The sequence below is a fragment of the Euwallacea similis genome, chromosome 4, assembly GCF_039881205.1.
Source record: "Euwallacea similis isolate ESF13 chromosome 4, ESF131.1, whole genome shotgun sequence".
NCBI classification, from domain to species: Eukaryota; Metazoa; Arthropoda; class Insecta; order Coleoptera; family Curculionidae; genus Euwallacea; species Euwallacea similis.
In genome coordinates, this window is record NC_089612.1 from 6,797,162 (window position 1) to 6,816,604 (window position 19,443).

At 34.6% G+C, this 19,443-nt stretch overlaps 1 protein-coding gene across 4 annotated transcripts in view; it reads left to right on the top strand.

Annotated features, from left to right (window-relative positions):
• rsh (radish) overlaps positions 1-19,443 on the top strand; it is a 62,097-nt gene that overhangs the window by 41,948 nt on the left and 706 nt on the right. For all 4 annotated transcript variants that reach the window (XM_066389404.1, XM_066389405.1, XM_066389406.1 and 1 more), the window contains 14 exons: positions 9,496-9,771; positions 12,680-12,880; positions 12,940-13,180; positions 13,238-13,418; positions 13,473-13,665; positions 13,728-13,937; positions 14,713-15,006; positions 15,947-16,066; positions 16,118-16,265; positions 16,604-16,884; positions 16,936-17,115; positions 17,174-17,462; positions 17,805-17,979; positions 18,037-18,373. In XM_066389404.1, the coding sequence (XP_066245501.1) occupies positions 9,496-9,771; positions 12,680-12,880; positions 12,940-13,180; positions 13,238-13,418; positions 13,473-13,665; positions 13,728-13,937; positions 14,713-15,006; positions 15,947-16,066; positions 16,118-16,265; positions 16,604-16,884; positions 16,936-17,115; positions 17,174-17,462; positions 17,805-17,979; positions 18,037-18,210 (2,963 nt within the window). In that variant the 3' untranslated portion in view covers positions 18,211-18,373. The remainder of the gene's footprint in view (positions 1-9,495; positions 9,772-12,679; positions 12,881-12,939; positions 13,181-13,237; positions 13,419-13,472; positions 13,666-13,727; positions 13,938-14,712; positions 15,007-15,946; positions 16,067-16,117; positions 16,266-16,603; positions 16,885-16,935; positions 17,116-17,173; positions 17,463-17,804; positions 17,980-18,036; positions 18,374-19,443) is intronic.

The following is a 19,443-nucleotide window of genomic DNA, read 5'->3' on the forward strand; positions in this document are numbered from 1 at the left end:
AATATAAAATCATAAATATCTCTTCCTAGTAACCGTAAATATTTATTTAAACATCCTTCTGTGTCAATACGTGGCAGTCTTCACATATAGCAAAAATTATTACTTAATTTGATGCAAATCATTATTGATGTATCATACCTTTTCGAGTTATAACCCCGCAAGAAAGTCTCTTCACAACTCTAACCCTACTTTTCCAGTTTACGATATCTAATTCAATCAATGAATTTCTGGGTGTAAATAAGCGAATTATCGCTCTGGCACATTGACATAATGAAGTCTTTATAATTTATCATCTCATCTTACGCCTTTAAATGATGGACCAATGTCAAACGTCATACTCATCATTACTAAATTTCAAGAGGCAAAGTTGCATGGGAATCGATCCTGTGGGGGTGGGGTTCAACGTCGTTTGGCGCCTCTACCTATAAAGGGTTGCCAGTTTCGCCTAGATTCTACTGAAAGCTGTAGATTATTTCTTTCCATCACACGTGGCTAAACGTACTTAGGCATTTTTATGTGGTTCGAGCCTATTATTGTATATATATTTGAAAAGTTCAAGTTAACGTTTGATATTGTTTCATGAGACATTCTATATTATTCCAACGTATGTACTTCCCATTCGTTCAGGTAAAATCGTGTATGTATCAGTAGTTTCGTTTTTATCAATCTACTATGAAAAACATCAACATCGTCTTCGCAGAAAAACGTCTGTGAATGTGGTAGATTTAACGAATAATATTTTCGGTAGATTCCCCTTTGAAAGGTGTCGGCAAACCGCTGGTGTTTCTCAATCAGTCAGTGTGTTTGTGGGAGTTGTAGAGTACACGTTCCTGTAATCGGATCATTAACAGGACTTGTGCATGCCCATACCGTGTTTACGTGTTTATTCCAATTGAAACGATGGAAAGATGAAGTGTTGTGGATCACTAGACATGCTTCACGGATAATTTTCCTACTGAAAATTTCCTCACCTCGTATCAAGATTTCTTCTAACGATGGTCCGGATTCTCTTCCCGGTTCCTCTAAAGGTACTCTTTTCCTTTGTGGTTTTTGACTGTACGTCGCTTTTTATTTATGTACAGTTTTTGTAATAGGTTACTAACGAGGGCAGGAATTTAAGCTCTCTGTGGTCTACATCATAACACAGAGATTGTGATAAATGTGGATGTTTACTAATCCGTCATGAACCATAAAGGGCTCATGACAAATCTCTGTCAATCATAAATTGCAACAGATCCTAGAAATGTCTGCTCCTAGAAATGGGTTTTAAAAAATTACTTATAAATTGCCAATATGGTATTAACAATTAATTATTCCCGCGCAATAATCTACTAGCTCTCGATGCGGCTGAATGACTCCATTGAAATTTTAATTAGTTTTCGTTATTCGATCAAGAACGCAGCAATAATAAAAAGCCTCTTGCTTGCTTTTGGCGTTAGCTTCATTTTAAAATCAAATGGCCTCATCCAATGCAAATCGAAACGACGCTTTTTCGTGGAAAACCCGTTTAGTATCCCTTCCCTTCGACGGCCAAATGGTGATGATGTCCCGTTAATTTAACCAAAAAACATAAATGAGCTTTAAAAAATACCAGGAGGAAGTAAATTTTTCACCATATCGCATAATGCTCGCATGCACATATTCCATTGCCTCGCATTTATGCCTGCAGGCAGGAATTTGAGAGGTAATTTCAAGCTCTATCAATAAAAACCCTAATGATCGACCTATATATTCTTGCATTTCAAACCCCTTGCCTTCAACTATATTGTAAACATTGACCAGCCTAAAATAAGTTAGATTACGTGTCTAGGATGGGGTTACAGTGTTAGCATGCAAACATGTGGGTAATATTACTCATGGAAATTTATCACCTACTCCTCCGCTAATAATAATTAACCAGTGCGTGAAAATATTATTTAATCAGCGGCGACTACTCAGCAGTTTCTACAAAAAAAAACAACGTGTGAGGTAGATCACTATGTGCTGACCCTGCCCTATTATAGCCCCATTGGATTGTGGAAAAAAAACCTTAAACACAAGAGTTTCTTTGGGTTCTATCTATGCGATGGGAACAAGATAGAATTTTCGTGATAGAACCTTGTTAGACAAATTACTATACAAGCTTCGGCAACGCCGCAGAATTCGAGTCACATTTGGCATCCAAAAGCTGGGAACGGCTATTCCGCTCCCATGCTTACACACTAAGCAGTTGTTCAGTAAAATGTGCAAAGATGGTAGGAAGCCTGAAATCCTTAATAACCTGCAATGGTCCCTACAACCCCTAAACATAATCCTAAATGACCGTTTTTCGTTCCTGAAAACTGAATCAATGAATTGAAGGCTACAACCACCAACAACACAAGATAACATACTTCAAATTAATCACAATCAAAAAATGATATAATACATAAAAGATGACAATGTTGAAGTAAGTGGGTGTATTCAAAACTGCTATGATTTTAAACTTTATTGTAAAGAATAACAAAAAAAATAAATTCGTGTAATTGACAACGATTCTCTATAATAAACTTAATAATTAATACCGTATCGTTATTGATAATCTAACAAAATAATAAAACAAATCAATTTCAATCTTCTATAAGCTGTTTAAAATGCATGCCTCGAAACTGAAACTCTTAGTAGTATTCTAACCATAAATAAAAATGTCTTCTAATATTAATTAACGTCTGAGACGTAACCGATCTAATCACAAGCGTAATTGTTTTTTTTAGTTTAGCTAGATCGCCTGGTTTAATTTTGTACACTATACTCTTCGCATATCCCCATAAGGACTCTAATTGAGTAAAATCAAGTAATCCTGCTGACCATTCTAGCGATCTTCGCTTGCCTATCCACCATTTTGCACAGCACGATCACCTGGTTTTACTCCATTAGAGTTCTTCCTACAGGAATATATGAAGAGTATGGTGTACAAAACTAAATCATTCGATGTAGCTGATATGAAATAAAAATACCAATAACGTATGCGATTAGATTAGTTACGTCTCAGATGTCGATTAACGTTAAAAGACATTTTTATTTACGATTAGAATATTGCCAAGAAGTTTGAAGCGTGCTTTTTTTATATATCATAGTACATTAAGATTGATTTGTTTTGTTATTTTATTATTATACATTATTAATAACGAAATGGTATAATATTAGTTATTAAGTTTTTAGTTTGTTCTGGAGAATTTCGTCAATTACATGATTTTTTAAAAATTATTTTTTCAAATGAGGTATTACAAACCCATATTTCCAATTTAAAAATTTGGGGGTTGAAATTGTCACGCAAAAGCGGTTGAATTGAAAGATGAAATTTTTATAATACGTAATAGGATGTAATTTTAAAATTTAAAATTAACATGTTTCGGTATTTTTTTCACATATGTCGAAATATGCAAATATTAAATTTATTCCATTTGGCTGTCTCACCCGGTATGATTTTTCTCCACTAATATTCAAATTTATCAACATATATTATATGTACATTTTATTAATTTATAATTTGTGAGATAAAAATGACATGTGTAAAAATTGCTAGGCGCGGCGTCCCAGTAATTTATAAGACTTTGATATACAGGGTGTTATAGAAACAATGGTATAAATGAGTGTTAGTGCTAGAAGATAAAAGAATGAAGCGATTCAGGTAAATTTACCTTATACAAAAGTTGCTTGTTTTCAATCTACAGGGTTAGAGTTTTTGATTTATAGACTTGAAATTGCTCCTAGGGAAGTTTTTGGGTACGAGAAATTTATTAAATATATCTGTTTCTTCTTCATCGGCAGCGATAACTCCAATATTTCTACGAATTCTGATATTCCTAACTTTTCTACATCAAAAACATATTCTACAAAAAACTCGCATCTCTAACGGCTTTCGAGATATTTTCAATTTAGTGGTTGCGCACATTTATGATTTCTGTTAATATTAGTTTCCTGATACGCCTCATACACCTTATGAAATTTTCAAAAAATTAACTAAAGTAAATGTTCTAAATGTCGACCGTCTATTTCAATACATTTTCCAAGTCTTAAACTAAAATTTTGTCTTTATCATTACTATTATTATTATTCAATGTCTGTCCAAGTTCTTAGCACAAGATCTATATTACGAGTATTATCTTGGATTATTAGTTAGTTTTTACTGAGAATAGTGTACAATTCCACCCCTACATTTGTGTGTGAACCCTTATTCTCAAATAGAATAAAAGAAATTGGGTTCCACGTTTGGTAAAAATGCAAAAATAATCCATAAACAAAACTGTATTTATTTGCAAAATATGAATATGGTTTATGTAAGGGAACAAGCGACACAATTTTAAATGAAATTTAATTTTTCAACGCATATGATAACATACCGTATGTTCTAAATATTTAAACAAACGCACGTTAGGCAGATTTAATGTCTAACTGTAAAAGCATTAATTTTGATTCACTTCTTCTACATTAGGCTAATTCCTAACTGATGGAATTCCTGAAACAGTCTTCGTGTAACAGAGATATAATCGGGGCTTTACTCTGTACAAAAAAATAAGAACTTTAATTAATGTTTCGAAAACTGCTAGAGACAGGTACAGGAATCATTAAGCAGAAATGATCAAAAGAAAATATGGAGGGAACCTAAAAATGAAATCTCATTTAATATAGCGGAGTAGCTAGTACTTTTTTATACAGGATGTCCATGAAACAATGGTACCAGATAAAAAAAAACTTTCCTGATAGCAAATTGCTAATTTTCATTCAACAACGTGTCAGAGTGATTTTTTTATTCAGTAAATTATGAACAACTCCACAGTTGTTATTTTCAAAATATCAGTTTAATTAGAAATAAATTTACGCTCTCAAGAACAGAAAAATTAATTAGTATTTTTAATATAAATTAATATCGAATGATGATTTAAAAAAGAGACCACTTCAAAAATTCAAAAAAATTGAAAGATTCATATCTGATGAGAACTAGGAGCAAGAAACTGAATATTTTTTCAATAGATATATTTTTTCCTAAATTTCCTACACAATGAGAAAGGTTCAGATGCTTTATGTTTTTTCTAGAGTATTTAAAGTGATTATTATCTTGAGTTGTATTATTTACAAATGGCACTACAACCGGGGAAACCAAAAAGAAATGCAATATACATGGTGCCACTTAATGATTATTAATAGTCAAATTTGTCACTTAATGAAAGCAGTTAATAATAAGGGTGAGTAAATTATCAAACGGCATACATAAAGTTCAAGGCTACATACTAAAGAAACGGCACCTTAAAGTCTCATAATTAAATCATGAAATATAAACCCTTGTTGACGTAATAAATTTTCTGAATACAACCCATTTCTATGCAAATAAGTACACATAGAACTTGACAGGTGAGACACTTTTCACACGCTGTAAAAAGTGAAATAAAAACCCTGCCGTAACTTCCCTCTTCGCGAGAAGGTCAAATGCATTAACCTGATTCGCTCAGATTTTCCATAAAGCTCCGAGATGTTGCTTTTCTCGAGCTCAAATGGAAGCGGCTTATAATTTATGCAACTTTAAATATTTGCCTATACAGGGTCCGTCGTATATATGGAATAATGGCACTAATTTTTTAAATAATTTTTCTATTAAAAAATGTTTAAAGTAAAAGTTACAAGGCTAATTTGTTGTAACTTTTTGATGTCCTTAAACTTTTTCATCTTTATCCCATAACATTCTAACGAAATCCAACTTTAAGTTTTCAAATGTCACCTTTTATTTCATAATTATTTTATGGAATCTACACTAATTTTCAAATACAGACATAACATTTTATTGGGGTTAGGTAACAAAAATCTCGAGAAAAAATCGTTTTCCTTATTTTATTTTAAAAAAATTCAATTTGATCAGAAAAGTACAATAATAAAAACATCCTCTGTATCTTTTAAATCTTATGTAAGTTAATGTCACTTAAGTTAATAAAACCAAGTAAATAGCATTACAGAAATTCCAATTTTTAATTTAAAAAAAAGCAGCATCAATTTTGGGCTTGATAAAATAAAGTGACCAGCCCGGTCACCGGATTTAAATATCTGTGACTTTTTCTTTTGCGGCTATTTAAAAGATCAAGTTTATAAGGATTGACGAAATAACGTAGCTAACTTAAGGGCTCGTATCGTAGGAGTAATGCATCAAGCAAAACACCTATGTTCGGATGAGAAGATCATTCATGCAAAGAATAGCACTGTGTTTGGATTACGATGGAAGATATTTTGAGCAAATACTTTGAGCATTAAATAACAAATAATTTTTGCAAGTAGTAAATTGTTTTTTATTTTTCTGATTTAATTTTTCTTTTTAAATTTAATAAGGAGAATTTTTTCTCGAAATTTTCCAACAAAATTTGATATATCTGTATACGTAAATAAGCATAGATTCCATTTTAAAAAATAAAGGATAACATTTCAAAAACAGAAATTGGACTTCATTGGGATGTTAAATAAGAAAAAAATTTCATAAAAAAGTGACAACAAATTAGCCTTGTAACTTTTACTTCAAATATTTTTTGATAGAAGAATTATTTAAAAAGTTATTACCACTATTCCATATACAGATGCGAGCAAAAAAATAGCGTCACCTATGCCCTCGCAGCTTTAAGTTGAATATTTTTCTACCAGTTAAGATGAGTGAAATCATAAGTACAACACGTTCTTTGAACACTTTTAAAACCATCTACAAGTAATTTGACGTCGATGTGTCGTATATTAAAGAAAATGTTGGGGAAAGTTACAAAAAAACACAAAAACGAAAAGTATATGACGGACCCTCTGTATATTGAGCGTTCATGTCAAACCTTCACTAGAATTGGAAGAATTTGAGGTAGCAAACGTGATTTTATTTTTTCTAGCCAAAAATATTTACTGTAAAGCCGTTACAAACATCTGAATCTGCGAGTATAGTAAGACAATCTGCGTAATCCCAACGCGTAAAACTTCTCTCCTATATTGATCCAGCTCATTGGGCGCCATGAGAAAGCCAGACGACTACTAAAGTTAAATGCGAACAAATAATCGAAAATGACGCCCTGCGAAACGAAATCAACTATTTATAGCCGTTAAAATTTCTACTGTTCAATTGAATACTGTCCGTAAAAAATTAAAACAAAAATTTTCCATGCCTTAAAGAAATTGACCTAACCCCCAAATACACTCTCTCTTGCACTTGCAAACATATGTGATTTTAATGATCGCCACTCTCCTTGGTTCCCTCGATACCATCATGAAGCTCCAGAGATTCAGATTCAGTCATTGCCCGATTTAAGCGACCCTCGACTAAATTTTCCAGGCAACAAGTGTTTGGAATCCATCCAAAACACTGTCACTTAATTAAGGTCGTTGATTTTATTTGAGGATCGAGGCATTCTCTACCATCTGAAGTTTATTTATGAGGATACTACTTGTAGATTGTAGCCTGTGGATTCGCTTGGGCGATTTCCATGGAAATTATTACACGAAAGGAGGTTTCTAGTGGTAATAACAAACAAATCGATGTGGTTTATACATTTTTTATCATGCAGGAACAAACAAAACGGAACGAGGTCGTGAACGATGCCTACTGGAAGACAAGACAAGAAAAAAATCATTACTTGATATTTTTGTTACTATGGCTCAATCCACTTTGTCTGTTGAAGGTTTATGTTTTAACACTACCTGTATGAAAATAATCACCGAGCAAATATGGCAATATAATAATTTCTAATTCCAAACCTGACTAACTCATGACAAAAGCAAAAAGCCCTTGAAACTCAGGGGGGCAATATCTCAAAATTACACGAAGATTAATATATAACATTTTAGTTTAGTGTTTCAGCAAGTTGCCCAAATTAACAAACATTTTCAAGTTGGTTCTTCTAAGATTAGTGGCATTATGAAGTTGGAAACTCCTCCGTTCCCACTAATTTATTATTAAAAATTTCTATTTGCCATTGTCAAGAAATATTTTTAGAGCTTTATAGTTGACAATCTTATTCTCAGATAGCATCACCTGCCTTCGTTAGCAAAAACTTTGCATCATTCAACTATAAACATATTTATTCACCATTAATTCAGTCGAGAATACAAAAGTATTATATTTTTATCACAAAAGCAGCCATGTGACTTCATTTTATGGCATATTATACATATGTCTATTTACCATATTAAGACCTCCCAACATCGTCAACTGAATAAAGCAACTACCTCCTACATTTACATACAACCCCCTTAAGTCATAAATAGCCTTCTCAGGGCTCATTTTTAAGGATATTTGTAGCTTTTCTTCGGTTATCGCAATAACAAGTTTTAGAAAAAAGCTTAGTATTGATTCTACATAGTTTAAACATATTAAATGATTGTTGATTAAAACCATCTGTCATTTTCCCAGTGTTACGTCACTGACTTTAGTACAATTTTACAACCTCGTTTTTCCCTCTAATCAACAAAATTTACCACTAAATTTCCTCGCAACACAAAGACCAACTGAATTGTTTTAACTAAAAGTGGTATTCTCTTTGAGACAAGTTTTAAAAAACCACTTTCTCCCTTTAGAGACGCAGTTACGCCATTGACTTTACTATGATTTTATTCTACAAGACTTTTCCCTTTGATTGAAAAATTTGCACCTAAATATCCTTACAATCTCAATGCAATACTGAATTTTATTGAATTTTAAAGCTGGATTTATGTATGCCTATAGACGGATACGCCTATGGGGTATTTGTTATCTGAAGGAGCGTAGTTTTCTCTACGCTTACTTTAAATTTGATTTAAATGATTTTGCAATTTTAAAAATTTGCATATAATTCATTTCAACGCTTTTTTGGAAAATTGCAACGGCTTGAAATTTTGATTCTTGGATCATGCTTTTTTAATGTATTTTTATACGAAACTGAACGTAGTTTTCTCTACGTTTATTGCAGATGTCATCGACATAACTTCCCCACTTCGAAACCTGCAAATTTTTAGAATTAATGTCGATCCGTAATCAAACTTCTATGAAAATACTTCTAAAAACTTCCAGCTTCTCAATGTTCCAGCCAAGAAAGCCGAAAAAGCTTTAATTAATAATCCACGAGAGCTCATTCATCAGTTTGCTTTCGGTTATACGAAACGTCTTTATCTGGACACAATGTAATTTTAACCCTCTTGTTTGCCCACCTGTTTTAATTATTCCTTAGGTACTCCTTTTAGCTTTGGGCAATTAGGGTCACGTACCCAAATTTAGCGCTACTGAATAAATTGTTTGCAGACAAACTTCAGTTGATACTATTGATTTAAAATGTTTGGAAATTTAACAGGGAAACGAAATTTTTAGGAAATTAAAAACTGAATAAGAAGCACTAAGTGGTAAAACACAAATCATAGCTTACTGGCTGTAAATGGTCGTAAACGACCTAAAAAAAAACAACAATTATCGATGTCAGAATGTCAGATGTCAGAATGTCATTATCGAATGTCAGAATTCAGAGATTCTAAAACTAGTTTTTCCCATTCCAGAACCATCCCCCCTCTACGATAACAACCACTATCACGAGGAATGCCTTCGATGCAACTCGTGCGGCCTCAACTTGACTGGACCGAACCAGAAAAGGGCGCGACGGTTCAAGAACCACATTCTGTGCGATCTGCACTTTGCCGACGTGGCGCTGATGGAGTGCAGCGACTTCATGCAGCAGCTACGCAGCTTCAAGCCGCAGAGTCTTGGATGCGCGGTGGCGCGCAGAAAGAGCAGTACCACTCTAATATTCCCGTTACCACCTCAGGCGTGTTCTGGTAAGTTTCCTTTTCTCGGTTATGTTATCAAGTTGATTTCGCTTCGGCTTGTGAAGGTTCCTAAGAAAATAGACCACATAGCGCGGCTTTGCCAAAATCAGCTCTCCGAACCGCGGCGTTTTGTGTTTCAATAACAAACTGCGCTAAAGCATTGCAAATTGTGCGAAGTACTAATCAAAATTTACATTCAGGTACTGTCTAAGGTCGTTCTCAGGCCGAAATACTGCTATAAAAAAAAACCTTGCAAAAAGCAGTTAAATTTAAGAGAAAGCCAAGCAGAAAATAAGGGAAGCTTCAAGGGTAGGAAACAAAAAGACTCGTGGAATTAAGTGTTCTTCCGATAGATTTAAGTGAGCGTATTTACACCAAAATACAGTTATATAATTGACGAAGTTGACATTAAAGTACATCTACCAAACGTCGAGAAAACACTTATGGAATTGTGTTGCCGGATTGCCAAAAATCTTCTCTCCTTCATATCCGAGCACTTAAGAAATTGTGCGAAAATACCGTCAACATTTTCCTGACATTTCATTAGAATTTTCTGTGCCCAACATTGTCACTGATGAACTTTTATTAAGAATTATTATTAATTAAGGTAGATAGTGAAAGAGAAAGTTTTGCAGACTAAGATGGAGCATGCACGTGTGGCTGAGGAAGTTGGCTCGTTAATTAAACTTTTCGCTTCTAAACGTCGACTTAACGACACAGAGACGTTCAAACACAGGGCACACGTTGGATGAGGGACCATTGTCTTCAAGGGATTAAGATTTATTTTTTACGTATCATAATAAAGATAAGTGTGTCATGCGTTATTACATTATGTCTAAACCGGGTCTATGTTATTTTGCTAAACATCACGAACCCGTAGCTACCTGGCTAATGATAATATGACTTATTAGTTTTTTAATAATAAACAGTCTAATCAGAATAATTGTCATATGTGTACCAGATAAACGATCCAGTAACTGTTATCGTAGCATGTGCTGAATACATTTACTCACATCAGATAAATGAGCCGTAAATCGATATTTTTAATTATGCATTATATATAACAGCTTTAATGGGATGGTTTGAGAATTTCCTGTTAAATATGTATAATTGCGTTTTAAATACCATCCAATCTTCAACTTTTACTTGACGACGAATTTATACGTTTGTTATGGCTAGACAACTAAAAACAATAAATAAACATCTACGTTTTCTCCCTTCACTTGCCGGCCCAATTTCACGCCCATTGAACTAATCAAATCCAGATTTATTCCAACTATTATTTACTTAAACGAAAATGCTTTTCCTGATACCTCTTTAACAACATTTGAATACATGTCTAATACACACAATTTATAAATAATATTGACCGCCTTTTTCAAGCGCACACGTGAATTACATTATTTTATTGACAAGGTTATGATAATTAATAATTCGAAATTTGTAGAGTTATAAGAGTTTGGATGAGTATGGTAATGTGAAGGAATTGCAAGCAACCAAAGTGTGTATAGTTGGGTCACTCTAAGTTTGAACACCAAGCTGTTTTAGCTCGTTTGGTGTTCTGCCTTACAGTGAGCGGACTTTACACCACAACATCGAAGATGGCATACAGGAATAGAGCGTGAATGGGACCTGCTAATTTCTTTAGGCACTGGAGCAATGAACTATCTAAGCACCTTGTAAATATAAATGTGTTACTCTGTGCTACTATGCGTTATTATAAATAACAAATGAGTGACGGTCATCGCACGTTCGCCGATTTCTGTAGACCGCTAATTAATGAAATGTCTAAACACCTTAATAAATATAAAAGTGTTACTGTAAATAATTTTCTGGAAATTCATTTTTGAAAAACTTATTTCCAATTATTTATTATGTACAAACAAACAAAAGCTTCCAATAAAAACAAAAAATAAAGTTACATAAGATTTTTAAATTGACCTCCTTCCATTTCCAAACAGGCAGGACATCTTTGAAGGATCTTTGAACTCTTTCTAAAACTCCCTCATTGACTCGAAGTTGTTGGCATTTTAATTCATTCGTAGCTGCAGTGCTTTGAGGCTATTTATAGGAGTACCACAGACTAATGTTATCAAATATAAAAAAAAAAAAAGAAATTTTGAGGATTTAAATCGGGCCATGTTGTAGGTCATACTATAATTCTGCGCCTTCCTATCCATCTACCATATGTGGAAAAGTTTAGTTTAAATACTCTATAATGCTAATCGAAAAATGAACTGGAGCACCATCATGCTGGAACCACATTTGTTACCTTAAATCTAAAGACAAAATGTATATCGATTATACAGCTGTAGCAAGCAAAAACTTGTGTACAACAAATGAATTTTAACTTATATTGACAACAGTTAAATATGGTATTTAATGGTTATACTATAATAAAAAAAATGCAACTTTCGGCAAAATAGAAAAAAGGAGGTAAAAAAGTATAACTTTTGTTTGTATGTAACAAATAAGTAATAAATAATTACAAATAAATATTTCAAAAAAGAGTAACCTTCCACATTTCCGAAACTGTAACTTTGCGGATCCATGTTTACCAAAACTTTTTTGTTTATTTTGGTCCATACTATTATATCTTTATATATTTTACACTCTTTTTTTAACTCACCGTATATGATAGAAATTTTGAAATTGTTACCTTAAATATAGGTTTTGTTACATGTTCAGTATTCATTTAGAATTTAACATAGGATCCGAACATGAGCAAATATACAAAACGTATTATTTAAAATAAGAGAATTGATCTTACTTCCTGTGAAACTAGAAATTAACCATCTATACGCGCAATTTATAGACACAAAGTTATTATTTTCGTCCCTAAAATTTCAAAATTATAATTTTTGTATCACACGATATACACTCTAATAAAGCCCCATGGTCCAAATTAATGTTGCAGATGAGTTCTGCGAAGAATTTCCGCACAACTTTATACCGACACCCGGATACTGGATCGAATGTTCAAGACAAAAAATCACGACCGACACGATTTGGGATGAGAGCGAGTCGGATCATGACAATGAAATCCAAGAGGCGAACGAAGAAACCACAGATGGCACGGATCAAGAAAACGGAAACGGGATGAAAAGGCGCGATAGGAGTGCGTGTTAAAATGTCACGCCGCTTATACAGATTTTTTATAAGTTCTTGTATACATAGGTTGCAGTGACTTGTATGAAGACGACGAAGATGATGACACATCACTTCCGAGGAAAAAGACCACCATCGAGGAACAATGGGAAAAGAACCAAGGATTCGAGCTGACGAGCGTAGAACAAGAGACCTATGAGAAGTATTTCTACGGTACGGAACATTGGAACTATTTTACCAATGACGAGGATTTGGGCCCGGTGATATTATCAATCAAGCAGGAAACCCTTAACAACAGAGATCAGTTTAGGTGAGCTATCTTAACAAATTTTATTATTACTTTTATCTGAGTCTAAAATGGCTTTAGGATATTGGTTAGGGCAATCAGTTACACGGTCCATGGATTAATCCCAGCCAGTTGTGTTTTTGCTGACAGATATAACAGGGAAGAAGTGGTTCGGTCCTTGGGTAAAGAAGTGAACATAAATCCTCCATTAATCCTGGGGCAGTTGCCCGATACCCCTGAGGAACTTTTAAAATTAGATCAAGTACATGGATGATTGTATTAAAATGACGAAGTAATTACAATTATCTTCTCATAGGTGTTCATAAAATCGGAATTGAAAGTGGGGGTGATATACGTGAAAGAGGGTCAATATGCAGAAGAAGACATCCTTGACAATAACGATAACTCCATGCCTTTTGAGGAATTCCTACAGATATTGGGGGAAAAAGTCAGACTGAGGGGATTCGACCGTTATAAGGGAGGCTTAGACACTGTGCACGATCTTACAGGTATCTATACCAATTTCTCCTAATTTTAAGAACTAACAAATATTTCTTTTGGCTATTTCCAGGTCTCTATTCGATATACACCAACTGGAGGAACATAGAGATAATGTTTCACGTGAGCACTCTTCTGCCTTATGAGAGCCATGATCCTCAGAAACTGCAAAGAAAGCGGCACATCGGGAATGACATAGTGTGCGTGGTGTTTCTGGAAGCTGACAACACTTCGTTCTCGCCAGCCTGCATTAAAAGCCATTTTTTACATACGTTTATCTTAGGTAAAAAATCTTATTGGCTGCATGAATAATGGACAGTTATAGTGGGCGAATTTACGGACGATATTGTTATACATATTGTACAACTTTCTCGGTAAAATCTTGGATCCCCCTAGACTGTCTGGGAGGCATAGTTTTGTCCCTCTTTTTTTAGTAAACGAGACACTAACATATGGCAAGTAAACCAGAGGAAATGACATCAGCATTACGTCTGATGTCTTATATGCGACGTCTTCGCACATCTCTAAAGCAAAATGACTTTATGGCACCCTAATACATGGCGGCTTTCAATTCAAGAATTTGGAGCAATTTTAGTGGGTCTCTAATAATTTCACTTCTCCTGCGTTATTAGGCATTTAACCTTAACTAATCTAAAATAACGCGTATTTTATAACCGGCCGGGAGCCATTGGTAATGCTGTTGTTTGACCTTGGAGGAAGGTATTCTTGGCGTCCAATCGACCCACAAAACCACCCTTCCCAGTTTCGCCCTTGATGGTGTATCATACAGAACCCGAACTAACCTCACTCACTTGTCAAACTTGATCAATATTATTGTCTATGGGCGCATTCACAGCCATTATTGGATTGGAAATTGGAGGATAAACACTGTGAATGGCTTAACCTATTCGCCAGATGTACTTGATATACGCCCGAGAACTGCGAATACGCTCCATAGCATTTATACCGGATCGAAACATCATCTACTTTTCAACATATGATTTAATTGATCATGTATAATAATGATATAATGATTTTTTTATGTTATTTTTTTTTAGTGCGAACGTCTCCACGTATCAGAAGAAAACCTACGCGGTACGAAGTTTCAGTGGTGACTAGGGACGAAGTCGGAGCTTACAAACCTTATTTGTGGGAACAGAGTTTGTTCGATAAAGGACCAATGTTCAGAGAATGGCTACTGACGAAGATTGTGAATGGGGAGAGAGCGAGCTATTCAGCACCGAAATTTGCAAGAATGCAAGAACGGACAAGGTCTCAAATGCTTGAAGACATCGTTGCCAATTTACAGAATCACGCAGAAACGGGACAAATTCCCAAACCGTACCGAAGAGGTGAATTATTCATCTGTTCAGTTCTTTCGCAATGAATCATGTTGCACCCATTTCCCATCCTTTGGCTTTAATAATTACATAAACTTTATCCAAATTTAAATTTCGATACGGCATTTTGTTGACAAACCTGATTATAGTCTACCAAAAACGAGCCCAAATATTTAATCAGATAAATGCAAATGATCTCATTTGCATGTTGCAATATCCCTGATAGCAATGCTGAAAATTTAGTCATATCGAATTAGAACGGATTAGATTGGATAGGTTAAAAGAGTTGCAAGTGCGAAAACAATTAAGTAATTGAATTCGGTCTTAAGATGAGAAAGATATGAAGGATGATATGTATGTATGCGTATAGAGATACACCTATGTACATATTCGCGACATACTCGAGGTTCTCTTAAAGGACAGTTTCAAAAATTTATAACTATCAAGTCAGGCTTCTTTAAACCACAATCAGTTCGGTACTAGATAGCTTATAGTTCGACCTAAATGATACACTATTTTCGTTTTTAACATTTTTCGTAAAATCTCCGAAACCAAAAACTATTTTGCAACAACATTTAAGATATATCAAAAATTCTCGAAAAAATTTAAACTTTTTTCCTGACATTTGACCGATTTTGTAACTCCCACCATTTCAAAAATAACAAAAGTGAACGAACTTAAAAAAGAGAAAGTGTATAAGAGATACGTATAAAGAAACAATGAGGTAAATTTTCAATATTCAATGCCCTTTATCCTAAAATCATTAAACAAAGCACAAACCTTGCAGACCTTTTGGGTACTTCTTTTTATACTCTTTGACGCATACTCATAACAGTGAATCCCATTTAGAATCCCTCGAGCATTTTTATATCACCCTGTATATGTAATTACAACATGCAAAATATACATACAACGAATAATGGGAAAATTTAACAATTTCTGGCTCTTGTAGGTTCTTGGAGACCCATTGGCCACATGCGTCCCTCTTCACCTCTTCTGGACAGCGTAAGAGACCAGTTCGAAGACTACGACCAAATCGCCAAAGATTTTACGAAATACTTCCTCAACACAGGTCCGAAATTTACCCATTTTCCAACATTCTCACTAACGTGCTTAATAACAGAGGAGAACTCTGCCGCGAACTCGCAGCTCTTCGACGTGACCTTCATGGTGGGCCAGAGCAAGCAGAAAGTAAAATTAGTCGGCGTTCGAGCGATTCTCGGAGTGCGGAGTAGGGTGTTTCAGGAGATGTTGTACGGCATACAAACGGGGTGAGATGCAAATTTTGATTAGTTCATACGTTATTCCAACTCATTAAAATTCGGGCAATGAAAATCAATTATTGTCCAGCCCCTATATTAATAACGCACAATGATAGTAGAGTGTCAAAATTTAGCAGCCATGTGCGAAATTTTTGTGCCAATGTTTCACACAGTGAGGTTAAAAGTTCAGCCCATGTCTACTAAAATTTAACACTTGTTAAATTTCTAACCTCACTCATATGTCAAGTTTGACAGCTATAACTGTTCGTTATTTATATGGGGGCAAAACAATTGTTAATTCCCACACCATTCCAAGACATGTTGAGCGTTGATTCTATCCCGCACAGATTTGGTTCGCCTCAAGTCCCTGTGGCCGAATTGTTGGCAAGGCCGGTTCCCACGTTGTTGAGTCCTCAGCAATCCCGGCCCAAATCGAGCAACTTTCTACAAGTACCGGACATCGAAAGTCCAAGACCGAAGAGCGTTCCTAGCTCACCAATGGTCAAGAGGGCGTTCACGCGACTGGGCACCATAACCGCGGGCTGGGGACGATCCATACGAAAGCACAACACCCAACAATTGTCAGCTGATGACAAAAAGAAGTGGGCAAGCAGTCAGGATTGTTCAAGTAGGCGCAGCATCTCTCGAAAATTCAAAATAAGATAGACTTTCATTATAGATAAGGAAGGCAAGGATAGAGATGGAAAGGAAAAATGTCCCACGCAATTACCCGTGCCAAGACTAAGCGTATGCGCAGACGCTCAGAAAGTAGATAGGGCCAAGCTTGCGCAGACTGAATTTTCTATTATCGAATTTGATTCAGATACCTTTAGAATATTACTGGATTATCTCCATACAGGTGGATACAACACAATACATTGCATATAAGGGCAATTAACAGATAAATCATCTTACAGGGTCATGTCCGCTAACCTGTTCGACAATACCAGGGCTGATTTGCGCAGCCGAACACTATGACTTGCCAGATCTTTTACAAGCATGTTTTCACCACGCTAAACAATTTTTACGTATCGACGTGGTATGCTGTATGCTCTGTTCTCTAGAAAACTACTACTGGAGATATACCTCGGCCTCCGAGTTGGTCAACATGATACTGGCCTTCGTCGAAACACGAGCATATGCTCTGTTCCAGTCACCGGAGTTTCTGAATTTGAGCGAATCCATGGTCCAAATGATTATGTGCAGGTAAGTATCTATAGTCCATTTATTATATAAGCAGACTGACGTCACAAAGGAGAATGAATTGTTGTCAACCAACAAATATAGCTTTATCTTGGTTTGTTGCAATGCGATTTCCGCGCCTAGTTACTCTACACGGTCCTGAAAGCTTGCAGATACTACAGATACTTATATGAAAAATAATGAAAAAAAAAAGAAAAAAATCTGCAATTTTTGCAAAGAATCATGCAGTACAATATCAAAAAAACCATTTTTTCAAAAAAGAAATTATTCATTTTTGCCGAGTTAAAATGATATGAACCCAATCGTTAATTTAGAATTTGCGATCAATGCATTGAATTCCTACAGGAACTTGGAAATTCCGGAAATAAGAAAATTTGAATCGATGTTGTCGTGGGCACGGCACAAAATCCGCACCAAAACCTCCAGCAAATTGGACGCCAAGTTAGAATTCAAATGCATCATGGAGCGGCTGGCACGCGACTTGAAATTATACAGGATTTCCCCTCAGGAACTCATTAAGGTGAGCAAATATAACATTTTATAAAAAACTACATTACCACAACGTTCGTCCGCACAGGTTGTATTGCCCTCAAAGGCAATCAAAAACGAACGGATCTTGGAGACGTTAATGTTCCAAGCGAATTCCGGAATGTACAGAATACAAGACTCATACATAAAAGAATGTACCCAAAGACTGCAGAAACAAGACTCGCGCTTTTCAGAGTGGGAGTCGTTCGACTACAGCACTTAGATATTAAGCGACAATCACCAGAAAGTTGTTGTTTTCCCAATAAGAATCCAAAACTGTTGTGATATTAAACGTACTTGCTCCAAGTCTCACTGTCAGATTGCTTTTAGCGAACAGCTTCATGCAGGAATAATTGTCACAAACATGCGGGCCGATCAGTGAGTATGTACAGGGTGGCCACCGAGAGGTGACCTTGTACCTTATCTCAAAAACTGTAAGAGTTACAAAAAAACTTTAAATATAAAAGTTTCATAGTTTTGTTAATAGTTTTTAAGTATTTTATGTTTATGTATACAGCATGTCTCATTTTCGCGGAATGGAAACCAACTTTCTTATTTTGAATTAGACAGTATATGTTTTATTTTTTTATTTGATTCTACGTAAAAATCAAAGCCTTTTTTGTATTTAGTCATATATACCTATCTCTCATAGTTTTTGAAATAATGAAGTTTTCATTTTTTTTTCAAAAAATCAACTAACAAAGAAATAGTAATATTTACTTCAATATCTTGTGTTTCAACAAGATAACCCCTTTATCATACGACGAGTCAAGTAATACGTTTTTTGCAAATCAATTTTGAAAAATGGATAGGGAGACATGGTTTTCTTGACTGATCCGCCAGAAGTCCCAACTTTACCCCTTTAGATTTTTTTTTGTTGGGGACATCTAAAAGGTGTAGTTTATAAAAATAAAATAAGTGATATCGAAATTCTAAAGCAGAGAATTAGCGTTGAAATAATTCGTTTAAATCAAACAGATTTTATCCGCAATTCTATTAATAGATTAGAATTAGTATACACTACTTGTATAGCCAACCGTGAGGGATATATTGAAAATATAATTTAGTTATAATATCATGTCTTTTATGTTTTACTGGTTAGTGTTCTGCTCTTTCTAACGTAAGATCGAAGTAATGAAATATTCACTACTACAAATAATTACCTATAACTCAAAAACCGTTAACTTTTTGTATTGGACATATATATGAAAAAATATAGAGAAAATACAAGTTATTTAAAATATAAGTTAATATATAGGGTGTCCCATTTAAAATATTTGACTTTTTGCGCGTCAAAAATTCAATTTTTTGTTCCAAATTTTTCGGTACTCTGTATATTAATAATGCAAAGTGACCAAATATCAAGTGTTAGTAGACCATCATTCACTTGCTATTTAAAAATTATCGTTTTGATTTGTATATTGAAGTAAATATTATTATTTCTTTGCTAGTTGAT